The sequence below is a fragment of the Magnolia sinica genome, chromosome 19, assembly GCF_029962835.1.
Source record: "Magnolia sinica isolate HGM2019 chromosome 19, MsV1, whole genome shotgun sequence".
NCBI classification, from domain to species: Eukaryota; Viridiplantae; Streptophyta; class Magnoliopsida; order Magnoliales; family Magnoliaceae; genus Magnolia; species Magnolia sinica.
In genome coordinates this window covers 16,927,978-16,955,891 of record NC_080591.1, presented here as the reverse complement: position 1 = coordinate 16,955,891, position 27,914 = coordinate 16,927,978, and the positions used below count along the sequence as shown (strand labels likewise).

At 41.0% G+C, this 27,914-nt stretch overlaps 1 protein-coding gene across 1 annotated transcript in view; it reads left to right on the top strand.

Moving 5' to 3' along the window:
- The first annotated feature begins 284 nt into the window (after positions 1-284).
- LOC131235661 (UDP-galactose transporter 1) overlaps positions 285-27,914 on the top strand; it is a 34,249-nt gene continuing 6,619 nt past the window's right edge. The window contains exons 1-3 of the mRNA XM_058232932.1: positions 285-646; positions 5,070-5,319; positions 5,412-5,619. Of these exons, the coding sequence (XP_058088915.1) occupies positions 536-646; positions 5,070-5,319; positions 5,412-5,619 (569 nt within the window). The 5' untranslated portion in view covers positions 285-535. The remainder of the gene's footprint in view (positions 647-5,069; positions 5,320-5,411; positions 5,620-27,914) is intronic.

Genomic DNA, 27,914 nt, shown 5'->3' with positions numbered 1-27,914 from the left:
CCACTGGCCATCCGCCATTGGCTGGTGGCAGGCGGAGTACCCAATCCGTTTCCGTGAAAGGAGGGGTATTTTCGTCCTCAAATTCGCTGTCCGCACGCGCAGGTCTAAGTTGCAAAACAAAGTTTGCATTGTTTCGTAAAAACAGCTGGGTGAAAGGTGGGGTCCACAGTCCCAAATTTCTCGGTTTAATTTCATAACAGATGCAGGTGACTGTGTATCAACCATCATAGTCAGCCAGAGTATCAAATTAGCTCCACTTCTTTTGTTACGGTAGTCTCACAGGGTCGCATCACATGGAAGGAGAGCCTACCCCCGTTACAGCCCTTCTCCACACCCTTCCTCTCTGTCCTCTCCCTTCCTCTCCTCTCTTCCCCAAAACCCTACTAGCTCTAGTAGAGATGCTGTAGTCCTCTGATCTTCTTCATGTTTTGAGAGGGGGCATGTACATTTCTGTGTCCCGCGCTCCAATTTATATTCTGGATCTTGTGTTTGGTCCATTCCTTCTTCGATTTCTGTATTTTTTTAGAGGGAATCGATGGAGGAGAATTGGTTTTGCCAATGGAGTGTGATCCGTTCTCTTCTGGCCATACTTCAATGGTGGGGATTCAATGTTACTGTCATCATCATGAACAAATGGATCTTTCAGGTATCTGTTTTTGTTTTTGTTTTTTTTTTTTTTTTTTTGAAAAGTTCATAAGCTTTTTGGGTTTTTTAATTTTTAATTTTTGGTTAGATGGGAGATTCTAGCCCGACGTTAGTTTGCCGATTTTCACGCCCTGAGCTCGAATTGGGCCATTCATCAGGTGGGTCCCACCATGGATTGGAGGGTTAGCAGATGTTACCCCGGTTGATCTCATGATTGATGATGTTTGTTTTGAGAGAGTCCATTTGTGGATTGGTAATTGGATGGTTTAGATCGTCCCATTGATTGTATTTTTTTTCCACCACACCTTATCCATTGTGAGACCCACCCGACAATTGATCATGGACTGCCGGGGCACGCATCCTTTTTTGTGGGTGTTCACTGTAAAGAGCTTCAGCGCATGAGGAACTTGTTTGAATGGGAATTGATTATATGTTGTGGGTTATTCAGGGTTTCTTTCGGTTTTTACGTACTGGCCATTTGATTATTGAATTGAGATTTCCGTGTGCTGCGTTTGATCTTGTTAGGGTTTATCAATCTGTTTTAAGAGTTGTTTTCTTTTTGTTATTTGACATTGATTTCTGTATGATGTATGATGACTGCAGTACAGATTTTGAAGTTGTGCACTTTTTCTTCTGGTATAACCATTTGTTCATCAACAATTATTCGAACAGTTGGAATGAAAATTTAGTTAAAGAAAGCAAATTTACATATTGAATTCCACGTGAGGACTAAACATGTTAATTACAGAACTCTAACTTGCCAATTTTAGCTAAAAGTAAGGGAGTGTTTGGATGATACTAAAATGGGTTTTAACTCATTTTTCTCTCGATCAGTGCCCGTTGGAAGCATACCGGTGGCTAGAATTAAAATTATTAAATATCGGATTGTGGCCCACTCAAGGATCCGAAGTGCCTGAAATTTCATCCATGTGTGTTTATTGTGGCAATGAGTCTGATGAATGTTTTGGATTTTTGAAAACATCTAATATTTTAACATGTGATGTGAGAGGGGGTCGTTCAACGGTTGTCTAACCCCCTCTTGGAGGAAGTAGCTTTCTTGGCGTCTGCATGTCACTTGCAGATTTAATGGAAAATGAAAATGTGTGGCGTCCAAACACGCCGTATGATTCTCTATGCATATGGGAATCTTTCTACATTTGATTAGAAAAAAAAGGGGCTGTTCTCTTGGAACCTGGAAGAAGCTGCCTAGGAGAAGGGGTGAATGATACATCAATGTACGATAGATTGATGTATCAAAGCATTTCCCATATCTATATTCTCCACAATAGATTGATGTATCGAAGAGGTGAATGAAGTAATGCAATATCTATAAGAATAATGTTCACGACTTCATATTTTGATTAGAATAACAACTTGTGCATATAACTATAGATTCTTATTAACTTCTCAAGGGTTCGCTCCCCCTTGTGCCCATATGTGGTCGTCTCTTACTCCTAGAGTGGAAGCATTCATCTGGACCACGATGGACAAAAATCTTACCTTGGGCCACCTTATTCATAGGGGTCTTAACATGCCCACTAGGCACATCATGTGCAAGAGGGACATGGAATCGGTTCATCATTTATTTGTACATTATAATGGTTACTGGTTAGGATGATATGGGGCTGCTTTATGATATTATTGAACCTGGAATTCTTTTCCAAGAAACCCTTAGCAAGTATTCACCAGCTAGGGAAAGGTTCTTTCCAAAAGAAAGCCCAGGATATTCAAGGATTGTCACACCTCTCGGGAGAAGGACATCAAGTAGGTTAAGAGTAGCAATATAAATTAGTCCTCGCCTGCACTGCCCCAGTTCAGGTGAATATTGGCGTTGGATGTTCTTCACTTTTCAATTGGTGGCAAATTGCGCTCCCCACCATGCCAAAGTTGTGCACCATTGGATCTGCCCTACTGGGGTGTGGCTCAAACTCGACTAGGGCTGCCCACCTTGAGTGTGCACTTGCATCTCATAGGCAACCCCACTTGAGCCCGGTGTAAAAATGCTCCTGCATTAATCACCCCCGGTGAGGAGTCTTGAACACGAGACCTCTTGCTCTGATACCACTTTAATGCAGGACAATTAACCACTTGCTCTAAAAGCTTGAACAGATAGAGCATGGTGAATTAATGCATTTATCTTATAGCTTAGGCCCCACATCGCATAGGTTAGGACCTTGGCCAAACCCTCCTCGTGAGCCCCACATCACATGGGTACCATCTCACACAAGCCACCCGCCTCACATGAGCCGCTCGCCTCACACGGGCCGCCCACCCTGAGTGTGCCCCTGCATCCTATAGGCAACCCCACTCAAGCCTAGTGAGAAAATGCCATTGCATTATTTTCTTTTTGAATTAAGCTTTTCATTAATTCTAAAAAATGGGACCAATTAACTTTCAATGGAAGTCACATGATAAAACAAGTGAGGAGTAAAGGCAATAAGGTTCGCTTTAGTAAGATATTTTGCTTGACAATGTTCCGTTGACCGGGTCTTTTTATTCCATGTTTTCTTTATCTCCTTGCAAAGAAGGTTAAAGAGCTTCTAGGAATTTATTGTCTGTTTTATCAAGCTTCAAAGAAATTGTAACAATGAGGAGATGAGTTCCTATGGTAGGCTCTTCAGTATGCTTAAAGAGGTGTTTATTGATTCTTCAGTTGAGGATATGAATATTTCGAGTTTGAATGACAACTTTGTTGTCTTTCTTCTTGGTCATTTGCCCTTGTGATGGGCCTATCTCTTGGTGTGACAAAGTTTGAGCGGCACCTTTTTTGCCTATAGTTCAAGATTTTGCTTGGGTAGCCACATCTAATAATGTACTTGCTCTCAAGAATCTCAAGAAGCAGCGGTTGGCATTCCCTAGCATGTTCCTCTTGCGTTGCAAAAATGAGGAATATGTGGATCATATCTTTCTTCATTGTTTTTGTGGGAAGGGACATTTCTTTGATGTTTTTTGGTGTGTATTGGACTTGCAATAGGTTCGTCAAGGATTTGACTGATGGGTGTCATTCGTTATGTTTCAGCCAAGGGAGGATGTTTATCTAGACCATGCTCCCTTATGTGGGGTCTTTGGCATAGTTATGAATATTAGTATCATATTTCTATCGGCTCGGCCAAAAACACTACGATACGGGCGTTGGGTATTTGTATCAGCCCGTTTAGATCATATTGGCCCATATCGATCATTTTTTTAAGCCTAAGAATTAAGGAAAATATCAGAAAAGTGAGATATTCAAGAATCCATCATTTTCTTCTTCTTCTTATTATTATTTTGCATTTTGTCCATGCATATAATGGTGTATCAAACCATTCTTTGAAAAGAATGTTGTCTATCAGTTTGACCTGTTGAAAGTCAACTAAATGGACCCTAATTAAACACAAATCAAACAAGATTTGGTGAGTTACGGCCCATTACATTAAAATACAAAAAAAGGGGAAAAAAAAAGATGCAAACATGAAAAAGAAAGTGAAGGTTTACACTTCTTTCTGATTTTTCCCATAATGGTACACTTGGCTTCGGTTTTTTGAATCCCAAAATAATTTATTTTGATCCTAAAATAGGTATACATGTAGCCTAAAATGACTTCTGAGCTTCCTCTATGGTTTAAATGAAAAAAAGAAGAGGAAACATGAGTGAAATTTTGGAAAAAAAAATAAATCGAAATTAGGCCTTTATGGGTGCATCGGCCTGTATTAGTCCATATTAGACTCATATTGGTGCCGATACTCCTTGTATCGGATGATATGTTATCGGGTGGGTGGGTCTTGCTTATGACTGGAAAATTGGGATTCTTGCCTTCTTGGAGGGTTGGTGAAGTGATAAAGCCAAGCTGGTGCCTCTTAAGCCAAGTTTTATAAATCTTAATTTTTGTGGGTTTTCCTTGAGAAACCAGGTCCCTTTGCTTTGGGTGATGTTTTGAGAAATGATAGAGGTGAGGACAACTTTTTCCCAATTGGCTCGTTGGAGAGGGAGTGATGAGAGGGTCACTCAATATTGGTCCGTTGTTTCTGCAGTATTGTTTCTTTTTATTGCTTAATAAAATCTTAATCATCTTATGGTTTAGAAAGGGGGAAAAAATCCTAGTCACTTTGCAAAAAATGTAGTAGAGTTTCAATCATGATGAATGTGTATTACCAAATTTTTATTGTATTATGAAGACTTATGTGGCTATCTATAAAATGAATGTATCTTTTTGCTATAGAACTTTTTCCCAATTCACATCCATTCGAGCATCCATTTCCCAGTTTATTCTTTTGAACAAATTTGTGAATCCTATCATTATGGAAGTGCTATGTATTTTTAATTCCTTATTAAGAAGGAATTGTGTGGTCCTCATCATTTATTTGAATGTGCATGGTTGTCATTGTACCTTTGGCCTTTGAATTGGACATCTGATGCAAGTCTGATGATCCATTTGCTTTGTACAGAAATTGGATTTCAAGTTCCCTCTGTCAGTGTCGTGTGTTCACTTCATTTGCTCTGCTATCGGAGCATACCTGGCAATCAAAGTTCTGAAGCTTAAACCGCTAATAGAGGTTGATCCTGAAGACCGTTGGAGAAGGATATTTCCAATGTCATTTGTGTTCTGTATCAACATAGTGTTAGGAAATGTGAGCTTGCGGTATATTCCAGTTTCTTTCATGCAGACTATAAAATCGTTCACTCCTGCAACAACAGGTTAGATTGAGTATTTGCTTATACTGTTCTATTTTTTATATCGTATTGTTCACAGATATGTAGTCATTTCTAATAATCTGCATTTCAATCAGTCATCCTGCAATGGCTAGTGTGGAAGAAACACTTCGACTGGCGCATTTGGGCTGCTTTGGTGCCCATTGTTGGGGGGATTCTTCTGACCTCCGTTACAGAGCTTAGTTTCAATGTATTTGGATTCTGTGCTGCCTTATTTGGTTGTTTAGCTACATCCACGAAGACCATCCTTGCTGAGTCTCTACTTCATGGATATAAATTTGATAGGTAGTGACTGTTTCCTTGTTAATCTGTTAATTATTTTTAATCCCTTTCAGTTGCTTTGAACTTTTGGTGCAAGAAAATACTCTCATTCTTCATTTCTTTGGGTGGTCTAACCTGAGTTTGCTTAATTTGGTTCCATAACCTATATGTTAGGGGAATAATCTTGGGATAGAATGATCCATGTGATTAGGGCACTACTTTTGAAACTTAGTTCGCTCCATCTTTATAATATCAGTCAATGTTGTAAATAGCAGATAGCTTGTAGCATAGCGTTCATCTGCGTGAGGCATAAGCTACGTAGCATGTTGCGCTTGGTTGCACCAATTCATGATATTCTGCAGCAAATTAGAGCGATTGATAATGAAATTTAACAAAATTTCATGATGTTTGGTGCAACTAAACGCAACCTAAAGTAATAGGAAATGACAATTATTAGGTACAAAGGTAAAGGAAGAGCAATGGAACTTATTTAATATTGTTACTTATATTATTTTACTAAAAGGATTAACAAGATACAACCCTTCCTACGACTTCCTCGTATCGGGACACGCTGGTTAATCCTCCAGTAACCAAACGAGACATCAATAACTTGGAAGGGACAAGTACACGGAAGGAGACGAGCTCCCCCAAGGAAGGAAATGCGATTCCTTACTCTATACGGATATGCAAGGAAGACCTGCCCAGGGCGAGGGAGGCTCTGCAGGATATGGTAGTGATCATGGCTCGTGAAGATGCATCCATCCCACAAGTTAGAGCGTGGATTGATGAATGCTCTAGGATCTGGCCAGCCATGTACATCATCAGGCCAATAGGCTACAATGAACTATGGGTGAAAGGCATCTCGGGCGTGAACCTCAAACCCCTGATCATGGCGGGTGCGTTACATAAGGACGGCCCTGTCATCGGCGTAAAAAGCTGGAACGAGTTCTCTGCATTTGGCATGGAGGACATCTGGATCCTCATATGGGGAATTCCTCTGGAGCTTTGGAACGATGAATTCTTCATCTCTGTCGCAGCGTCCCTGGGGTCCTTCATCGAACTCTATCCGAAGACAAAGCTGGATGTGGAGATGGCGGTGATCAACATCCGGATCAGAAGAAGAAAAGGGTCGCCGCTCCCAAAGCACATCACCGTTTTGACGGACAACAGGGAGATCGAGCTCCCGATCCAGATGGAAGCTCCGAGCTCCCCTCTCCCGCAACGGGGAGACTTATGGCGCTGCAGAGAACCTTCGTAGTCGTCGGTGATGCAGTGAGGAAAGTAGGGAGCATGAAGATGCAGGGGGTCGGCATACCTGCGGAGCACCGAATCTTTTCGCCAGCGAGGTAGCTGGCGTCCATCATAGCAGCGTCAGTGCGCTAGGCTCGAGAGAGCCACATGGTGGCCCCTCAGCGGATCTCTGTCCTCGAGATGGTGACCTTGTCAGTGCGCTGGGCTCGAGAGAGCCACATGGTGGCCCCTCAGCGGATCTCTGTCCTCGAAATGGTGACCCCGTCCATTTGTTGAAGGAGAGGGCGATACGTTGCGCTCTCTCTAAAGCACCTGCCTCGATTCTCGTAAACACCAGCGTCACCCAGTTCAAGAGACGTGTATCTCTGTCCTCGAAATGGTGACCCCGTCCATCTGTTGAAGGAGAGGGCGATACGTTGCGCTCTCTGAAGCACCTGCCTCGATTCTCGTAAACACCAGCGTTACCCAGTTCAAGAGACGTGTCAACACCGATAACGTGATGCGTGGCGGTTCGAGTCTTTGCTATCCGTCGATCCTCGGGCCCGAACCATGTTATAAGTCGGGTCCGGAGCTCGAACTTATGGCGGTGGCTGATTCGGGTATCGAACCGTGCGAGATGTCAGGTTCGGGCGTCGAACCTTAGCAACCGGCAGCCTCGGAAATAACAACACTCGATTTGAACCTTACACCTGTTCTTAACCTGAAGATCAATGGCAGAGATTTGGCACAATCCCGCCGCTTCGACAATTGTGTACCAGCCTTTTTGCTACCATCAGGAGAGGCCCCCGATACTATACAGAAGACTGGTTCGTGGAATCTGTTTAGCAACAGACAGATGGGGTACTCGCAGCAAGAACGCATGTGTCTCCATCTTCAAGTCGTTCCTTTCGATGATCCAGTTCAAGATTAGGCGTTCGAGGAAGAGCTATCCTCGCATCTGGAGTCCCCGAGATCCACACTGACCATCCAATCTGACCACCTCTCTTCGTCCTATGTGAGATCAGATCTAAACCTTCTTTCCCTATTCCAAGATGCATAAGGTGAAGAGGTCATCATAGCTGAACCTCTTCAAACCAGAGTTGGGAGCTCTGTTGTGTCCGGAACTCTCGACAGCAAGCTGCTCATGAAGATCAGAGAGCAACCTTAGTAGACACTATTCACAAGAAAAAATGGATTAGAGATGCTATGGGGCACATGGGGAGATCCCTCAGGATGTCGTTTGGTGACTGCCCGGAAGACTTCCTTGCCCTATTTCAGTGCGTAGAAGCTCGCGGCAGACCGCTTGGTCCCATGAGATCCCCTCCAAAATGGGCTCCAAGGTCGGGCAGCAACAGGGAACTTCAACGGCTAGCAATGAGTTCAGGAGGGAACGTCAGCATTATTGCCGAAGAAGGAAGAAAGGTTTCTCGGGGCAGTTCTATTCCTACATGAAGATCGTCTCTTGGAATGTGCGGGGCGTTGGGTCTAAGTAAAAGAGAAGACTTATCAAGAATTCTTGTGGTAGATGCAACCCCCAGATCATTTGTCTTCAGGAAACCAAAGTGCAAAACTTTAATGATCGCCTGCTGAAGACACTGTGGAAGGCTTCTGATGCTCGATGGGTGGCGCAGGATGCGGTGGGCAGCTCAGGGGGCATTCTCCTGGGTTGGAGATCCTTGCAATGGACGTTTCAGAAGAGTTGGGTTGGGACTTTCTCGGTTACAGCAATTCTCAAAAACAATTCTACGACCTCCTCTTTTCTCATTTGTTCAGTCTACGGTCCCAACAACAAGGCAAAAAGGAAAGACTTCTGGGACGAGCTGACTACTGTTAGACTAAGCTTCGATGGTCTAGTTTGCTTTGCGGGGGACTTTAACACCACCAGATTCGCTAGAGAGAAGTCAAATGGGCTCAAGGTTAAGTCCGAAATGAGAGCCCTCTCTGATTGGATTGATGACAATGTTCTGGTTGATCTTCCTTTGATCGGGTCCAGATATACCTGGACTAACGGGAGGCTCTCCCCGATCCTTTCCAAATTGGATAGATTTGGTCTATCCCCTGAGTGGCTAGAAATTTTCCCTTCCTCTGCTTAGTTCGTCCTCCCCAGGACTACCTCTGACCACTGGCCCCTGCTCCTATCTGCTGAGGAGATAGACTGGGGGCCAAAGCCTTTTAGATTTGATATTTCTTGGCTCCATATTGCAAGCTTTAGGAAGATGGTGTTTGACTGGTGGAGGGATTTTCAGATTCACGGATTTGTAGGCAACAGATTCTGCTACAAGCTCAAACTCCCAAAAAGGGAAGCTCAAGCAGTGGAATCAGATGGAACGTTGTAACAGAGAAGCGGAGATGGACTCGATCTTAGCTGAATTTCAAGCAATTGACGTGCGGGCCGAAGACAGTTCGATGACGAAAGAGATCCTATCCAAGAGAATCCAGCTCATCCAATCCCTCTCAGCCAAAGTTCTGGAAAGCGAAATCTTGTGGAGACAAAAAGCTCGATCCAAATGGATGAAGGAAGGAGACAAGAACATGAAGTACTTCCATAGTATAGTCAGCATGCATGCCAAGGTCAACAGAATCAGCAGTATTATCGGCTGCAACATTCAGATTGATGACAGAGATACCATCACTTGAGAAGCTGTATCCTACTTCGAAGGGCTCCTTCACAGTGACGGTTGGATCAGACCTCGTCTGGACAACCTGTCTTTTCAACATATCAGCAAAGCCGACGCTGCCTCTTTGGAAGCCCCTTTCTCCTTGGAAGAAGTCAAGAAGGCTGTGAGTGCTTTAGGTGGAGACAAAGCCCCTGGACCTGATGGCTACCCAATTCAATTCTTCCAATTCTTCTGGGATCTTCTTCAGGAAGACGTTATGGCTTTCATCAACGAATTTCATGTCAGAGGGAGGTTATCAAACAATATTGGGGTGACTTTCATTGCTTTAATCCCCAAGTTCTCAGGGGCGTCAGCGTTCAACGAATTCAGACCAATCAGCCTTATCGAAAGCCCATACAAAATTCTGGCCAAGGTCCTTGCTACTTGCCTGCAAAAGGTCATTGGGTCGATTATCGCTCCTAATTAGTGTGCTTTCATCCCGGGCAGACAGATAGTCAAGTGCGCTCTCATCGCAAATGAATGTCTCGATTCCAGCCATCGATCCAAGCAGCAAAACATATTCTGTAGTTTGGACATCGAGAAGGCTTACGATCACGTTGAATGGGATTTTCTATTATACATGTTGAAGTGCATGGGTTTCGGCGAAACTTGGAGGAATTGGATAGGCGAATGCATCGGCTCGGCGCAATTCTCCATCCTCCTAAATGGGTCTCCGAAAGGCTTCTTCAAAAGCTCTTGAGGCCTTAAGCAAGGCGACCCTCTATCCCAATTTCTATTCCTTATTGTCGGCGAGGCCCTATCCATGATGCTCCACAAAGGCCAAGCTGAAGGCATTCTCAGGGGCGTTCAGGTGAAAGGGATGTTAGATCCGATTTCGCATGTTCAGTATGCGGATGGCATTCTTATATTTTCAGAAGCGAGTACAGACATGGTGAATAATTTGCGAACTTCTATCTGATGCTTTGAAGCGGTTGCTGGCCTTAAGATGAATATGCTCAAGTCCAAAATATATGGGGTTAATATGGACAGTCAGGAAGTTAGTGATCTAGCAGGTCTAATGGGTTGCTCCACGGCATCTCTTTCGACTACATACGTTGGCCTCCCCCTGTCTGTTGGCCTACCCATGAAGCACCACTGGGACAAGGTCATTCACAGATTTCAAAACCACCTCGCAGCATGGAAACGTCGGTACCTTTCTATAGGAGGGCGGCTTACTCTTATTAAGGCAGCCTTATCCAATCTGCCCACTTCATGTCCTTGGTCCGGTGTCCAGTTGCGGTGTTAAACTCTATTGACAGACTCAGGCGCAACTTCCTTTGGTGCGGCAAGGAGATAAAGAAGAGATTCCATCTTATGGAATGGAAGCAGGTCTGCAAGCAAATTAAAGATGGTGGAACTGGTATAAAGGATTTAAAGATGATGAACTGTGCCCTCATGGGGAAATGGATTTGGAGGCTTGACACAAAAAGAGAGTCTGTGGAACAAAATAATCAAATGTAAGTACGACAGCTCGGATGGTGGATGGTGGACAAAAGATTCTTCCTCGTATAGGGTCTCCGCCATTTGGAAGGGTATCCTTCGAATGAAAAATGAGGTCCTTCAAGGGATAGGCTTCGAGGTAGGCAATGGAGATAGTATCTACTTCTAGACAGATACTTGGTTGGGAGACAGCCCTTTGAAAGATAGGTTCCCCAACATGTTTCGGTTGGCCGTGAAGAAAGACAGTTTCATCGCTGATTGTTACTCTATTGTAGCTGACAAAGTTGTTTGGAACATTCAATACCGGAGGAATTTGGACGATTGGGAAATTGGGGAGTTTGTGAAGTTACTCGACATCATTCAGAAGGCAATCCCAAATAAGACGAGTTGGGACAATCTCATCTGGAAACCAGACAATTCCTCCAGGTTCTCAGTCAGATTGCTAAACAAGCGGCTCCTCTACAATCCCGGCAATGCTGCCACACATGGACCCCACTTCATTTGGAAGTACCCTGTCCCACCGAAGCTGCAGGTCTTTGGATGTCTGGCTGGTAACAGGAAAATTCTTACAGTGGACAACCTTAGAAAAAAAGGGATGATCCTAACTAATGTTTGCATCTGTTGTTTGAAAGCTGAAGAAACAGTCGAGCACCTGCTCATCCACTGCCCGTTCGTTTTGACTATATGGGCAGACCTCCTCTCCTGTTTTAAGGTCAGCTGGTGCTTCCCAAGAGATGTGGAACTCCTGCTGAAAGCCTGGCACGACATCAGAATAGGCAAGCTGAAAACCCGGCTGTGGCGGATGGCGATCCTTGCCACATGGTGGTCCGTGTGGACAGAAAGGAACAGCCGATGCTTTTGAAACGAAGGAAAGTCCCCTGATATAGTTGTTTCCAAAGCCAAATGTCTAATCATTGAATGGGCCTCCCATATAGATGTTCTTAAAGATGCAGATTTTCTTTTTTTAGGGGCCTAGTTAGGTTCTGCTTTCTCAGCAGACTCTTAACTCTGTTGTAGTTCTTTTCCTTTAATATAATTAGTTATCTTTCAAAAAGAAAAAAGATTAACTATTTTTTTTTATTGAAAATAGAGAAATATAACAAATCATTGAAAACATTAATTGATTTTAATGTTGTAGTGAAAATAACTTGTAATGTGAGCTACATGGTGTGTAGCATAGTCTACACGCGACTTAAAAGTGTTTTCATGAGCTACGTAGCGTTAAGGCTAAGCTACACTACGTAGTGTAAGTTACACGCTGCATGACGTAACTATTTAAAACACTGATATCAGGTGCTTGTCACTTGATAAAGGGTATCATCTCTACCTTGTGCATCAGTTTAGATAACGATGGATTTTCAACTTTATGGTAGTATATGTTAATCATGTTTTGCCATAATGGTAACGGTGGTTTACCGTCATGGGGGGCGTAATAGTTTTTTTTTAAAAAAAATTTCCAAAAAATCCCAAAAAGTTGGGTTAAAATTTTAACCTAGTTAAGAACTTTTCCACTTCTTCAGCGTTTACCAAACATGGTTAATTTTTGGATAATGGGTTAAAATTTTAACCCAAGCAGTTATCCTTGTATCCAAACAAGCCCTGAGATTGAAGTCCAGCTCATGTTAATAGACCATCGCATTTGTTTATTACCTTTTGATTCCACCAGTTAGATTTGTTTTTTACATGGAAAATGCTCATGGGAAATAACCACTTGCTAAGGTTAACTTGCGGGGAATATTGAGTGCCGAGTCTAAATATGGTTATTTGTAAAAAGCGGTGTACTCGTAAATTTAATACTGGCAATGCATGTATAGTTTATCTTTATTTTTGTTTGGTGTCCTTGTAGATTGTAGTGCATAGCTGGCCATTAGTAGGGATAGATGGAATATATCTGTTCTATTTTGATTGTACAGTAACAGTGAGTCCCACAAGGGTCCTAATTTACATAGCATGATATATGCATCATTTCTTGGTACCCTAAAAATTATCAGGTATTAGTGTATTACTACAAGTATAATGCACAGTGTTTTAAATAGCTATGCTATGTAGCGTGTAGTTTAAGGCTAAGCTATGCTACTTAGTGCATAGCTTACACTATGTAGCATAGCTTAGCCTTAATGCTACATAGCTCATGAAAATGGCTTAAATCGTGTGTAGCCTACGCTACATGGTTAATTTACATACACTGCATTTTTTTTTTTCTACACACGCACACACACCCCACACACTCACGCTAGTGGAATTTCACCACCTATGGGTACTCGAACCCTTGACCGGAAGTTAAAACTCCTGAGAGTCCACCACCTGAGCAAGAGTAAGGACCCTTTACATACACTACATGCTACGTAGACTACGCTATACACTACGTAGCTCACATTATAAGTTATATTTCATTACAACATTAAAATTAATTAATGTTTTCAATAATACGTTGCATTTTTCTCTTTTCAATAAAAATAGTTAATCTTTTCAATGCTTTTAGTAAAATAATATGAGTAACAGTATCAAATCAGTTTCGTTGCTCTTTCTTTACCTTTATACTTAATCATTGCTCCTCTGTATTACTTTAGGTTTTGTTTGGTTGCACCAAATATCTTGAAATTTTATTAAATTTCAGTATTAATCAGTCTAATTTGGTCTAGAATATCAGGAAATTGGTGCAACCACTCACAACCTTGAATAAAATTCTAGAAGTAACATTTAGCTTACGCGACATACTATGTAGCTTATGCCTCACGCTTTAGAGGGGTGAACGCTACGTACGCGCTATTCGCTGTTTAAAACAGTGATAATACATTATGTGATGCCTTGACCCCTTCTTGGTGCCCTGCAAAAGTTGAAAAGACATGACATTTGTTAGCTAGGACATGCACCTTGACTGCTTCTTGTCATTTGCTTTTGTATTCTTTCATATTAATCTGTATAGATTAAATACCTTATATATTTTTGTGCTTCATCTACACACCACACTATATGCATAACCCAAGTCATCTCCACATCACACACGTTCCCAATGCTTCAATATTAAATGTAGCTGTGTCTTTGCGGTTCTGGTTCTGATGAGTACCATTGTTTCTTCTGCACATATACAGTGTCTAATGTGAGAATTTACTGTTTCTATGATTGTGTTTGATGCCTAGACAAACAACAAAAGCTCAGTTCTCTTGGAAGGATCAAAATGGATGCCAAGAGATAAAAACATTGAAAAGAAACAGACAGTTCCCAACATTTTTTTTTTTCCTGATGATCCTTAATTACTTTCTTTTATGAGTAGAAGACAAACTCATATTTATAGTATGTAAGCAGCATCACTTATCCTTATTAATCTGAATGGCGTTTGAAAGATCAGCTATAGGCCCATGGCAGAAATCATGGATTCTCATGTGTGAATGATCATAGCAAACTGATAAGAAGCTGGAAAGATGCTTGACAAAATCAAGGATGAGTGAAGAGAAAGCAGAAAGCCAAGGAAGAGACTGGGACTAAAAGAACGGATGTGGGGAGGCTTTATGTGGTGGTTCCTAAGAGGCTCAGAGGAGGTGGATGCTGCAAAGTTGTTTGGCATTAATGTTGTCAAATGGCATAAGCAAGGTATTCCGTAATGGTAACGGTGGCTGTAACAGCCACCACTGTTACCTTTACGATATGGGCTATAATGGCTAGTGTTGTACATGAGTCGAGCTTGGCACAACTCGTCTTGGCTCGGCCACTAGCTGACCCCAGCTGGTACTCGGCTCGGCTCGGTCCTTGAGCCTAACTGGCTAGCTCGGCTCGGTTCGGTCAGCAGCTCGGGCTAGATCAAGCCGAGTTCGAGCATGTGCGGCATTTTCTCAAACACATAGAGTGCAACTTCAATTTCTCACAGTATGCAAAACAGCAGCGGCAATTTACAGACATTTCATCAAACACTCCGTAGGCAACATCAAAATCAAGATAAAAGGTAGTTTTATCATGTAATGTTTTTTTTTTGGTAGTGATTTGTTTCATATCCATACCTTCCTCGCCACCAACTGATCCCGCGGAGAATGTATGCACTCGAAACAACACTTCGTTGAGTCATTTCATCGAACACTTGGTGAGCAACATCAATATCAAAATAACTGAGTCACCGAACTAGTTCGATTCGAGTTGAGGTTAGATCCGAGTCGTTTCGAGCTTGGACAAGCTCGAACTCAGCTCGAAATTTTTTCGAGCTTCAAAAATCAGCTCGACTCGGCTTGAACTCAGTTTCGAACCGAGTCGAATTGAGCTTTTTCGAGTTGACTTGAGCGAGTTAACCGAGCTAACTTGGTTCGTGTACAGCTCTAATAATGGCTATTAAGACCCTCGTAATGACCTTTACGGTCACTTTTCTTATTGAAAAAACAACCCGAAAAACTTGTATTGGCCCCATAAGGGACCATTACGGGGTTATAATGGCCTTTATGGGGGGCATAACGGGCCGTTACGAGTCATTTTTTCTAGTGATGTGTAATGGTTGCCACTGTTACCTTGTAACGGCCTTTACGGTACACCATGGGCATAAGCGATCCCATGCAACACGAGGGGACTATGCGCATATGCAATCATATAATTGCATATGTCATCGCACAAAGATGATTTTTTTTTTTTTTTTAAATTTTATTTAGAAAAATAAAAAAGTATGAAAAATCAAAAGAAAATGGAAAAAAATTATGAAAAGAATATGTAAAATACTACAAGTGTAGGGGATTTTTTATAGTTTTTTTTTTTTCCAAGGGTAACGAAAAACAAAAGTAGAAAATCTAAATTACAATCTTCCAAAAGCTTTACATTTGAAGCCCATTCCTAGGTAAAAGATTTAGCCCACCATCTAGCCATGTTTGTCATCATACACAACAGTCTTTCGTTTCTCAATCTGCACACCATGCCAACATAGGAGCAACAACTCGATTGAGTTAGGCATAATCCAAGACATATTAAAGGAGCTAATGAAAAGGCTCCACATTTTGGCAATGGCTTTGCAGTGAATGAAAAGATGATTGACCGACCCCTATCCTCCGTACACATCACACACACGTTTGGAAGAACCGTAGATCTTCTTTGAAGGTTTCCCCCAGTGGGAATTCTCTTCTTGCAAACTAGCCAACCAAAAGTTGCTACTTTCGGAGGGGCCTCGTAGTGCCACACGTGGGATGTATGAACACACCACTCAACCATAAACAGGGAACACAAGCATCCGTATTGAATTGAGAAATGACCCGACTTGTCCTTGAGCCAAAGCAGCCTGTCCCGCTCATTGCTAGATGGAGCATATAGAAGAAGCTTGTTTAGGAGTCTCACAACTCTTTTACTTCGTCATCCATGTCACAATGGCAAACAGGACAAAACAATATTTTTTTCCATGACAGAAAAACGCTTGGAAACTTTATTGTCCTTAGCCAAGGAGAGCTGCATTATTCTTGGAAACACAACTTGGAGAGGATAATCATTAGCCTACACGTCTTCCCAAAAATAGATTTCCGCACTATTCCCTAAGGAGAATCCTACCCCATCTCTAACCTCCTTTTTGAGCGTTGAAATTTCCTTCCATACTTCAAAGGTTCTATGTATGGAGGAGTCTCTAATCCCCCATCCCCCGATGTGGCATTCATACTTCTCAGCAATGATCTCTTTCCACCATGAGCCTTCTTCCACCTCGAAATGCCACAACCATTTTCCCAAGAGCCCCCTACTCATTAACTCCAAATCTCTAAAATCTTGCCCCACTTTAGCAGGTGAAACTTCCTCTTGTCATCCAACCCCTACCAAGGGAAGTTAATGCAGGGGCATTTTCACACCGGGCTCTAGTGAGGTGGCCCGTGGGATGCAGGGGCACACTCGGGGTGGGCGGCCTGTGTGAGGCAGAACCCATGTGATTGGGGGGGGGGGGGGGGGGGGGGGGTTTGGCCGAGGTCCTAACCCATGCGATGTGGGGCCTGGGCTATGAGATAAAAGGATTGATTCGCCATGCTTTATTAGTTCGAGCTTTTAGAGCAAGTGGTTAATTGTCCTGCACCACAATCCTTAATAATTTTTAATTAAAATAATAGAAAATATGATAAAATTTACAAAATGTGTAATTTTTATGAGTTCTTGACTATGAATCTGGATCATCAACCACTTATTTCCATGCAAAATCTCTCTCTCTCTCTCTCTCTCTCTCTCTCTCTCTCTCTCTCTCTGCCTTTAGACGTCTCTAAGTGTGACCTCTGTTTTTTTTTTTTTTTTTTTCATTTATTGAAACATCACAATTTCATGATATAGACCATAATTTGGATGATTGATCTAAGTGCTCTATCCACGATATGGACCACAATTTGGATGGTCTAGATTAGTTTAATGTAATGCCGTGTATCATAGGTATAAGTCATCACCGTTTTAAAATAGGTGTTAAACTAACATACAAAAAATGCTTAAAAAATGAGATTTCAAATTGCTTACGCTATCATAATTTCATGATATAGACCACAATTTGGATGGTCCAGATTGATCTAAGATCTCTATCCACGATATGGACCACAATTTGGATAGTTCGGATTAGTTTAATGTAGTGCCACTTGTCATAGGTACAAGTCATCACCATTTGAAAATAGGTGTTAAAATAACATAGCAAAAAACACTTAAAAAAAAAAGAGATTTTAAGTAGCTTACACTATCTACGCTATGCGACATGCACTATAGCTTACGCTACATACCCCGTAGCTTATGTTACCAGGGAGTTACGCTACTTGCGTATGCTACATAGCATTTTCGCTACGCTATGCTATGCCACGTAGCGCACGCTGCACGCTGCTAAAAACACTGGGAGCAAGTCATGGTGCAAGAATCACACTGATCAGATGATCATAAACAAAGTGCTATTGGAATCGTAAGCAATACAAAGTGGGATCTATCAAATAGATGGTTCAAGATGATGATTGGGCCTATTTTGTTTCTTTGCTCAATCTTGATTGTCCATTTTCCATGTTATTGATACGATGCTTTGGACCATCTGATTGGCGTGATTGTTGCACCATGGCTCCCTAATTGCATGAACGAATGGATGGTCTGGATTGATGACTAATTATCCCGTGTCACTTAAAAGCTTTGGGGATGTTGCCAATGTACCATGAATGTGGGGATGTTAGCAATATGTGTGTGTGTGTGTGTGTGTGTGTGTGTGTGTGTGTGTGTATTCCTGATTGTTTTCTTTTTATTATTTATTATTTATTTATTTTTCCAATTTTCAGATTCTTAATTTAAAATATTTTTAACGTTTTCTACTTTTGGTCACATAACTTGTCCAATTTTGGACAAGTCGTGCTGGTTCTGTTGGTATGGCTTGGTTTCGTTCCCAGACAATTTTTAATCCAAGCTGTTGACACCATATGAAGATGTTCAATTGGTAGAAGTAAGAAGGATAACAAAGGAATGGTATTGTTCCTCTCTCTTCAATGTTTTAACCTTGAAGTTTTTATGGGGAGGAATGCCGAGTTGCATGAGTTAGTGTAGAAGTTGGGTATTAGCAATGAGGGTAAGGGTGAAAGGTATTCTTATCAAATTTCTGGGATCTGCTATAATGGTTATGATTGATTCTTGTGTAGGCATTGTGGTGGAGATTGATGTTCCTGCATTGGCAGGGGATACTTCTCATTTCCACCTCTCTATGAATTGCTATGGAAAATCCAGTTCCTTTTAGGCAAGAAACAATCTTCTGGTGGAATTCGGAAGGGAAATCTACAAGTTTGTGATGAGAGAAGAACAATTGCAAATGCATTCTCAAAACATAGAGGGAACAAATGGTGGGAGTGGAGAAGATGATAACGAAGCAGGGACAAAGCTTAGTTTAACAAACCTAAAACCTTTGTGCGTGTCAAACTTGAGGTTTGAACTGTCACTCTCTCTCTGTCCCCCCCCCCCCCCCACTATAGTATTATGGAGGTGTGGTAGCATATTGGTTTCAGAGTGCAATTGACTCGTTCGAGTTCAAAACCATTATGTAGTAGACAAATCAATACTTGTCCAAATTGGATGAAAAATAAATAAGAATTATTAAATTAAAAAATAGTGAAAATATGAAAATATGACAAAACTAGATAAAAAAATCGTAAAAAAATGAAAAATATCAAAATAAAAAAATATTGCACAAATTAAACCTAGATTCAATCAAAAACAAAAATATTCCTCTTGTGTGGAAAACTCCAAAATGTTTTTTTTTTTTACCCCTAAGAATATTCACGTGTTGGGTCCAAATAAATGGATAGGGCTTCTGTAGAAGCAGATGGCAACTAAGTTGAAGAAATGGAATCTCTCTCTTCTCCACACTTAGAATTTAAGAGAATGACAGCATGGGGTTTAGGAAGTGAATCAAAAGCCTTATATACTATTGGACGAGTTGCATTGTATGACTCGTTGCGACCTGCTTTGATTCAGACAAAACCGACCCAATTGGACTAGACTTCTAATCATGGATGAGTTGATGACAATTCATCCGGACTAGGCAAAAATTGAACCACATCATTGCTGCTCTCGATTTTGAATGAGTCGCTCTTAGTCAGGGGTATGTGATTTGTTTAAGTTTTGAGTCCTGGTTCTAATCAAAACTGATATGGCTCGAGCAAAAATGAGTCATATTCGACGATATTTTGTACCATTTGTAGTAAGTAAATGGTGCAGTAGGGTCAATGAAGATTTCTAACTTGTTTGAAATTTCCCTCCCAACTAAACATAATATGAAGTAAGAAGTGACAACTATGTGGCAAGTATTGAATAATTTTTTAGGGATGATATAGGTAGGCATCGACACATACTGATGTAAGATATGTGATTCTTTAAGAGATTTTCCACTACGTAGAGATAAGTGCTTGTTTTAGGGCTGATTTTTGCATCTGTCATCCTAATCCTCTGTTTTCCTGAGTAATCTAGAATGAAGAAGTTGAAAATGCTTCCAATAATGCTTGATATCCATTAGATTGACCTTTTATGCATGGGGAAGATCTTCAGGCAGTTAGGAGGCTGACTGTCCTGGGAAGGTAGTGGAGCTGGACCGTCTCTCCAATGGGGATTCCATCCTTAGAGCCATAGTGAAGGTTTGGATGGTTAGATCCAAAGAGATAAAGACATAAGATCTCAATTAGGGTTAAGGAAAAATTGCTTGCAATGGACAATTAGAGATGAAGTCCAGTCAACCCGTGTGTGGAAGCAAGATAAAACTAGAGAAGATGTTGTTGTTGGTCTTGTCAAACCATAGTGGGCTGGATAGGATAGAGACTGGGATTAAAGCCATCGGATAGAAGTTTGGTTGTTCCTTCATCACAAAAAAAACATAGAGAATTGAAGAAATTTGAGTTGGATGGGCCAAGGATTGGAAATATTTGGTAAGAGGCGGTTGCCATTAATTGGCTGTTAATGGTAGTTAGAGGAGAATGTGGAGTGATTGAAGTGATAGATAGGTGCGTGGTTTGGTCGGGATGACTTGCGAGACTTGGCTGTCTAGAGTTCGTTCTCTCAGAAGAAGCCATCATTACTTTTAAAATTTGACAATAACATGACATCTCCTCTCTTTGGGTCATCACATGGGAAAATGAAATTCAACTTCATGAATCGAATCAAGATATCTACAAATCTTGACAAGAGGATCACATGAGTGATCAAATGATCATGTAAATTCCCTTTCAATTGCAACAAAGAAGAAGACTATGCAACTCAATTGGAAGGAATGTGCTTCAAAAAATTGGGATGTATTCTTAAAGAGGCCAATTCTACATACATTACACTTACACACAAGAACGAATGTGATACAAAAATTGTGGACTTTCGTCTAATAAGCTTGGTTGGTAGCTTACACAAGATTTTGGCAAGTGCTCTTGAGAAGACTTAAAGATGTCACGTGCTTTATCATTTCTCCATTGCAAGGTACAATGTGATGGATAGACTAAGTCAAATCTTGGATGGCATTCTCATCTCCACTATATATAATGCAAGTAGCTAGGGGCAATTTCACTATCGCAATTAGTTTTTGCTCCGTCATAAACTTTGAATTTTAAAAGGACATGGGAAGGGATTTGAAATAAAGGCAAGGTTATTTAGGTAATTTGGAGGTATTTGTGTACTTAGCAACCAATGGTTTAGATTTTACTCGCTCAGCCCCATGAATTGTATAGATTTTACCCATTGGACTAAGGATAGGGCACTTCTGCCATTTTAAAATTTTAATACTAGTAGCCCGCATGCAACTCTCTCTCTCTCTCTCTCTCTCTCTCTCTCTCGCGTGCGCGCGCGCGTGTTGTCCACAACCTCTCTCCCATGTCTTGCAATCCACTTCCTGTCCACGTGTTGGTGGAGTGATTGTAAAAAGAGAGTTGTTTGATACTATAGTAGAGTATGACCTCAGATGGGATATGTCGAAACATCAACCGTTGGATCTGGGTCCTTTTCAATGATTAAAACCATCTAAATGATAGTCCTAATTGTGGGTTGAGGATATCCAAAATAATTCTCATATTGAAGTATTTCAACCCGTTGATTTTTTTGAAGGTTATGGACTATCCAAATCCAAAGGAGAATAGTCAAACGATCAAAGGGATAAAATATCCCAATATAAGAGATTCTATTTTTTGTATATACCCCATCTAAGGTGAGACTCGGCTTATAGATGGTTCAAATCATTGGAAGATGACTGCATATCCAAAAGTTAAAGTTCTAATGTATCTTATACAAATATGTCCCAATATATTCTAACAAACCTTGTTTGGGTCTTTCCGGGCTATAGGCAGCTTGCTTGCAAGCAACTCACATAAAAAAAAAAAAATAATAAAAAAAAATTAAATGACAAAAAATGGCCCTATAAATAATGGAGTGGGTAAAATCTACACTATTCATAGGGTTGATAGGGTAAAATCTATATCATTGGTTGTTAAACACAGAGACCTCTAAATTACCTAAAACAACTTTAGCTCATAGAGACCTGAAACAACTTTCAATATGTATATATGCCTAAAAGATGATTCATTTTTTCAAGTACAAGCATGATCAAGTAAGTTATTAATTATCATTTATCAAAAGCCAATCCACATATATAAACCAAATCAAATCATTATAACATTAACAACTTTCTAAGAAAACCACTTTAATTAATAATGTCTAATTGAAACCACAAGTCACAAGTATAAAATGAAATTAAAATCCCACGGGTTGTAAGTATTAAGTACAAAATACAAAATACAAAATACAATTATCATTTATATAAAATTAAAAAAAAACGTACGTGTACGCTTCATACTCTACGTGTACGCTACATAGGCTACAACCCCTGTAGCGTATGCTATTTGCTAATACTACGTAGCGTCGTAGTTACGCTATGGACTATTCAAAACACTGGTTTTAGGCATGATTTCACATGATTCCAGATGGTGCGGCCCACCCGAGTTCTAGATATGACTGATTTTTGGGACATCCCATAACCTAGAGGGGACCCACCAAATGCATGGTGTGGATTTTGGACACATCGTGGTGGGGTACATAGATCTCAACCTCATGGGAAGCTCCCATGAAGTTGACCTCATAGTACCTTCTATGTGCCTTATTGCTTATGTATGACACTAATCGCTCCTAATATTGAAAATAGGTTTTACACCAAAGGCTCCTAAAATAATAACTATAATGCTAAAAATTTAAATATCAAACTTGAGGCAATGCGCATGTGAGCTTGGACTTGAAAAGTCCTATTTACTTGGAAATTTTGAACATAACCAAAGAAAGAAATTTAGCTCTTTTAGCCAATTGTTGGAGTGTAGAAAGCTCATATTTATCTGTAGAGTAATTGGGCCTTGGACCTCACTATGTGCGTGCATCATTTTTGTGGTTTGAACCTGGGCTTGAAGCCCATTTGTAGTTTTTCCTTTTTATATAAGATGGCCTTAAATGTGGAACCCTAACACTTTTTCCAGATTTCCCAATCCCCCCCCCCCCCCCTCTTCTGTCCCTGTCTCTGTCTCGATGTCAGGTCCAAAAGATGTTGGACCATACCTAGATCAGCGTGTGGCTGATTTACATGGTATCAGAGCCAAGCTTGCACTGATTCCTCTTTAAGCTTTCTCTTCCTTAGAATTGTAAACCCCATCACTGAAAGGGGGACGTTATCACTTGCAGGTTTGAGAGTCTGAACCACTTTTACTATTTCTCTTATGTGTTGCTTTTTTCGAACCAATTGGGTGCCGAAATCATGGTGGTGAGTTATGAACATTTCTATATCTCTTTGCCTGTTGTTGTGTGGACTAGTTGGGTCCTCTAGGCTAGTAAATGATATGCAGTAGTTTTTTATTCAATTTATTTGGGCTATATTGTTGCTTATGATTTGATTAAAGGTCCAGTGTGGACCATTGCATCGTGAAAGTTCAAGAAAGAACCTTTTCCAGATTGCTTGTGACGCATGTGTTGTAGTGCATAGGGCCTGTTTTCCAGATCATATTAATTTGTTGGAGAAATCTGATTAGTGCCTATCAGCTGTTTTCCCCTCATGTTTTTGGTTGCGTTGCATTTGTACATGGAGTTGGCATCCAATTAGATAAAATGGAACCCAGGGCACTTAGATGCATCTTTCGTGGGTACTCACGAACTTAGAAGGGATATGTATGTCTTGAACCCCGTACAAGTCATGTATATGTCCGTTCCAACGTGAGTTTCTTTGAACATCTTTCTACTCACCAAAGGATGCTCCTGAAATGTCACTGACACATCATCTCTCAGTGCATCCTCATCCACTGATCCATTCTCCGGACGTGTTGACGGCACATCGTGCTGATGGTACAGGGCCACCTGACCCACGCTCACCACTGTCTACCACAGCTGGTGTCCCTGCATGACCGGTTACCACCGACATTGACCTATCCATTGCCATTTGAAAAGGTACTAGATGTCGCACCCAACATCTCATCTCCAATTTCATTTCGTATCATCACTTAAATCCCAATTTTAAATCTTTCGCTATGTCTTTGTCAACTAATGTGGTACCAGCGTCGTACCATGATGCTTTGGTTGACCCTGGTCGGCGACATGCTATGGGGGATGGAATTGACTCTATGCATCGTACAGACATTTGGACGCTCGTTCCTCTGCCTCTTGGCAAGCGAGCAGTTGGTTTTCGGTGGGTATTTACTATCAAATACAAACTGGATGGATTTGTTGAACACCTAAAAACTCGCCTTGTTGGCAAGGGTTATACCCAGTCGCGATGTATTAACTATGATGAAACTTTCTCATGAGTGGCCAAACTAAATTCTGTTTGAGTGTTAATTTTTGTTGCATCTAACAGGTCTTGGCTACTTTATCAGTTGGATGTCAAGAACGCCTTCCTTAACGATGATTTAATTGAAGAAGTCTACATGGAGCAACCTCTTGGGTTCGTTGCTTGGGGGCAGAGAGGGAGTTTATGTTAATTTTAGAAGGTCGTCTATGGCTTGAAATAGTCACTGCGTGCGTGGTTCGAAAAATGCAGCCAATCTCTTCCCAACGTTGGATTCTGTCAATGCTGTGTGGACCACTTAGTTTTTGTCAAGCAAAGCACGGAGGGAACTGTGATTCTAATCAGTGTTTTCAGTAGCGCTGTAACGTAGCGTAGCAAAAACATTATGCAACGTAACTCCCTTGTAGCATAAGCTACAGTGCATGTAGCGTACGCTACATGTAGTATAACGTAGTGTGTAGCATAGATAGCATAAGCTACCTGAAATCTCATTTTTTAAGTGTTTTTCCCTATGTTAGTTTAACACCTATTTTAAAATGGTGATGACTTGTACCTATGACACGTGGCACTGCATTAAACTAATCCAGGCCATCTAAATTGTGGTCCATATTGTGGATAGAGAGCACTTAGATCAATATGGACTATCCAAATTGTGGTCTATATCATGAATTTGTGATGTTTCAATAAATGGAAAAAAGAAAAAAAGAGGTCACACTTGGAGACGTCTAAAGGCAAAAAGAGAGATTTTGCATGGAAATAAGTGGTTGAAGATCCAGATTTGTAGTCAAGAACTCATAGAAATTATGCATTTTGTAAAATTTATCATATTTTCTATTATTTTAATTAAAAATGTTAAGGATTGTGTAGCTGACGCTACACGCTGTAAAGGACCAAATGCCACGCTATACGCTATACGCTATTTAAAACGTTGATTCTAATAGTGTATGCCGACAACATTATAGTCACTGGTAGTGATTCATCTAGTATTGTTGAAGTTAAGAGATACATTCAATAACAATTTAGGACGAAGGATCTGGGCAGCTTGAGATATTTTCTTGGCATCGAGGTGGCACATTTTGCATCTGGCATCATACTCAACCAAAGGAAATATGCTCTCGACCTTCTAGAAGAGACTGGAATGATGGGCTGCAAGCCAAGCAACACCCCAATGGAACCAAATTGTAAATTGTTCGATGACCATGAAAAATTATTTGAAGACCCTGAAAGATTCTGTAGACTAGTAGGAATGCTCATCTATCTCACTGTGACTCATCTTGATTTATCTTTTGCTATTGGGGTTGTGAGCAGGTTTATGCATCAACCACAAACTCAACATTGGGAAGCTGTAATTTGTATCCTGCAATATTTAAAAAGAGCACTGGGACCAGGATTGATATACAAGTCCAATGGCCACCTTCATATCGAAGGATATGCAAATGCTGATTGGGCTAGATCTATGACAGATAGGAGATCAACTTTTTGGTATTGTACCCTTGTTGGGGGAAATTTGGTTACTTGGAAAAGTAATAAGCAAAATGTGGTGGCCAGAACGGCTATGGGCAATGCAAATGATTTGGGTAAAATCCCTTCAATAATTTGGACTGTTCGAAAAGTCATGTATGGTCCTTTATTATGACAATTAGGCAAGGGCCCATATTGCTAATAATCCGGTCTTTCATTAAAGAACTAAGCATATAGAGGTGGACTAACACTTCATTAGAGAAAAGGTCATATCCAAAGAAATTGTCACAAGGCATGTTCAGTCGAAGTCCAATTGTCAAACATCTTCACCAAGGCGTTACCTTGGGTTGTGGACTTGTGGGAATACAAAATAACAAGCTGGTATACAAAATATATATGTTCCAACTTGCGGGGGAGTGTAGAAAGTTAAGGTTTATGTATATAGTGATTGGGTCTTGGGCCTTTCTATGTGCATGTGTCATTTTTGTATTCTGGACATGGGCTTGAAGCCCATCTGTATTTTTCCCTTTTTATATGAGAGGTCCTGGAATGTGGAACCCTAGCATGTTTTCCAGATTTCCTAATTCTCCGTTTTCTCTCCCTTTTCCATCCCTACTCTCGCTCTCATTCTTCCTTTTCATATGTGAATTCCACTTGAGACATTAGGTCCAAGAGATGTTGGACCATACCCAGATTAGCGTGTAGCTGATTACATGGAGATTTGGCAAAAGCAAGAGGCTCTTTGGAGAAGAGTTGTGGCTTCCAAATACAGCATGTACCTGATTGCATGAAGATTTAGGAATAATGAGGAATATAACATTCATTGGGAAAGTTGTTTCAAAGTTTGGTGACAATTCTAGAGGTGTGAACAAAATATTCTCTGAAGGCATGAGATATGAAGTGAGAGATGGGGAAATCTGCTTTTTTTGGAAGACCTCCGGCTTGAGGACTCTACGCATGCCAAAGATTCACATGGTTATACTCTGTTGGCAATTGAAATATTCTTATCAATGATGCCTATGAAATGGTGAATGATAAAAGTATGGTCCTTACAATTGCAAAGTTGTGAGACTTGTAAATTGAGTTGGTAGTCAATCTTCTTGACCTGCTTAATAGGGGTGCCGTCTATCCCTACGAGGAAGATGAGAGGGTATGGGCTTGTTTTGCAAGCTTTTCCTTGAAGCAATGTGTATGTTGGGGGAGATTAAGCCCTCATGGATGGAAGCGTGGGGATCTTTAACCTCTCAAGTAGAGGCATTTTGCTGGGCAGCCAGTATGAACAAGATTTTGATGATGATCAACAACCTTTAGAAAATGAATCCCTAGCCAATATTTGTGTCAAGTACTGGATGGACAAGGAATTAGTGCATTAGCTTTATTAGATGCCGTATGGCTTGGAGTATTTGGTCTTCTTCTTCTTCTTCCTTTTCTTTTTTAATATTTATTTGGTTTTACCGGGTTTGCTAGGGGAGTGCTTGAACAACCTTCTTTGGTAATGTGTTTGTGGAATCCTTCCCCTTGGACTACGGAAGCCTAACATTGATGGAAGCTTGGTTGGTAACCTTTGATCTTCTAGGATTGGGGGAGTTCTGAAGGATTAGTATGGCTCCATTAAACTCTCTTTGTTGGATCCATTAGGGGTGTGATTCTCAAACAAGGTGGAGCTTTCAGCCATCGTAGATGGAGCTTTTTGTGAGTTGGAAGCTCGACTGGTAACCCCGGTTCTTCCTGGATTGGTTGGTGGGGTTCTAAAGGATGAGTATGGTTCCACTAAATTCACTTTATCGGGCTCATTGGGGGTGTGTATTTTCAAATCGGGCAGAGCTTTTGTATATCAAAGTCAAGGTGGAGCTTTTCGTGAGTTGGTTAGCTAGGCCTTTGAGGGGGCCTTGGGCTTCTAGAAAATGTCCACCTCCGTGGAAATTGTGGCCTTTGTTTTGAATGATTGGAGAATGATTTCCCCCCTCCATGGAGATTGTATATTTTCAGATTCCTTATTTCCAATTGATTGGCTAAAGGATACATAGATCTTCTAGAACTCTTACCCATTTCCTTGATGGATATTCTCTCTTTTCCCTGGTTGGGGCTCTTAGTAGATTTCTTGTTGCAGGTAGGGAAAAAGAAAATCCTAGAGCCTGTTTATCCTACGGAAGTTTGGTAAACTAGGGTTCGGATTTGACTCCTCCCCATTTAGGGCTCTTAGTAGAAGTCTTTGTTGTGGGTAAAAAAGAAAAGGAAAAAAAAAAAGGTCCTTGGCAAACTAGGGATCGGACTTGTTTTGGGTATAGAATTTGACTTAGGTGGGATAG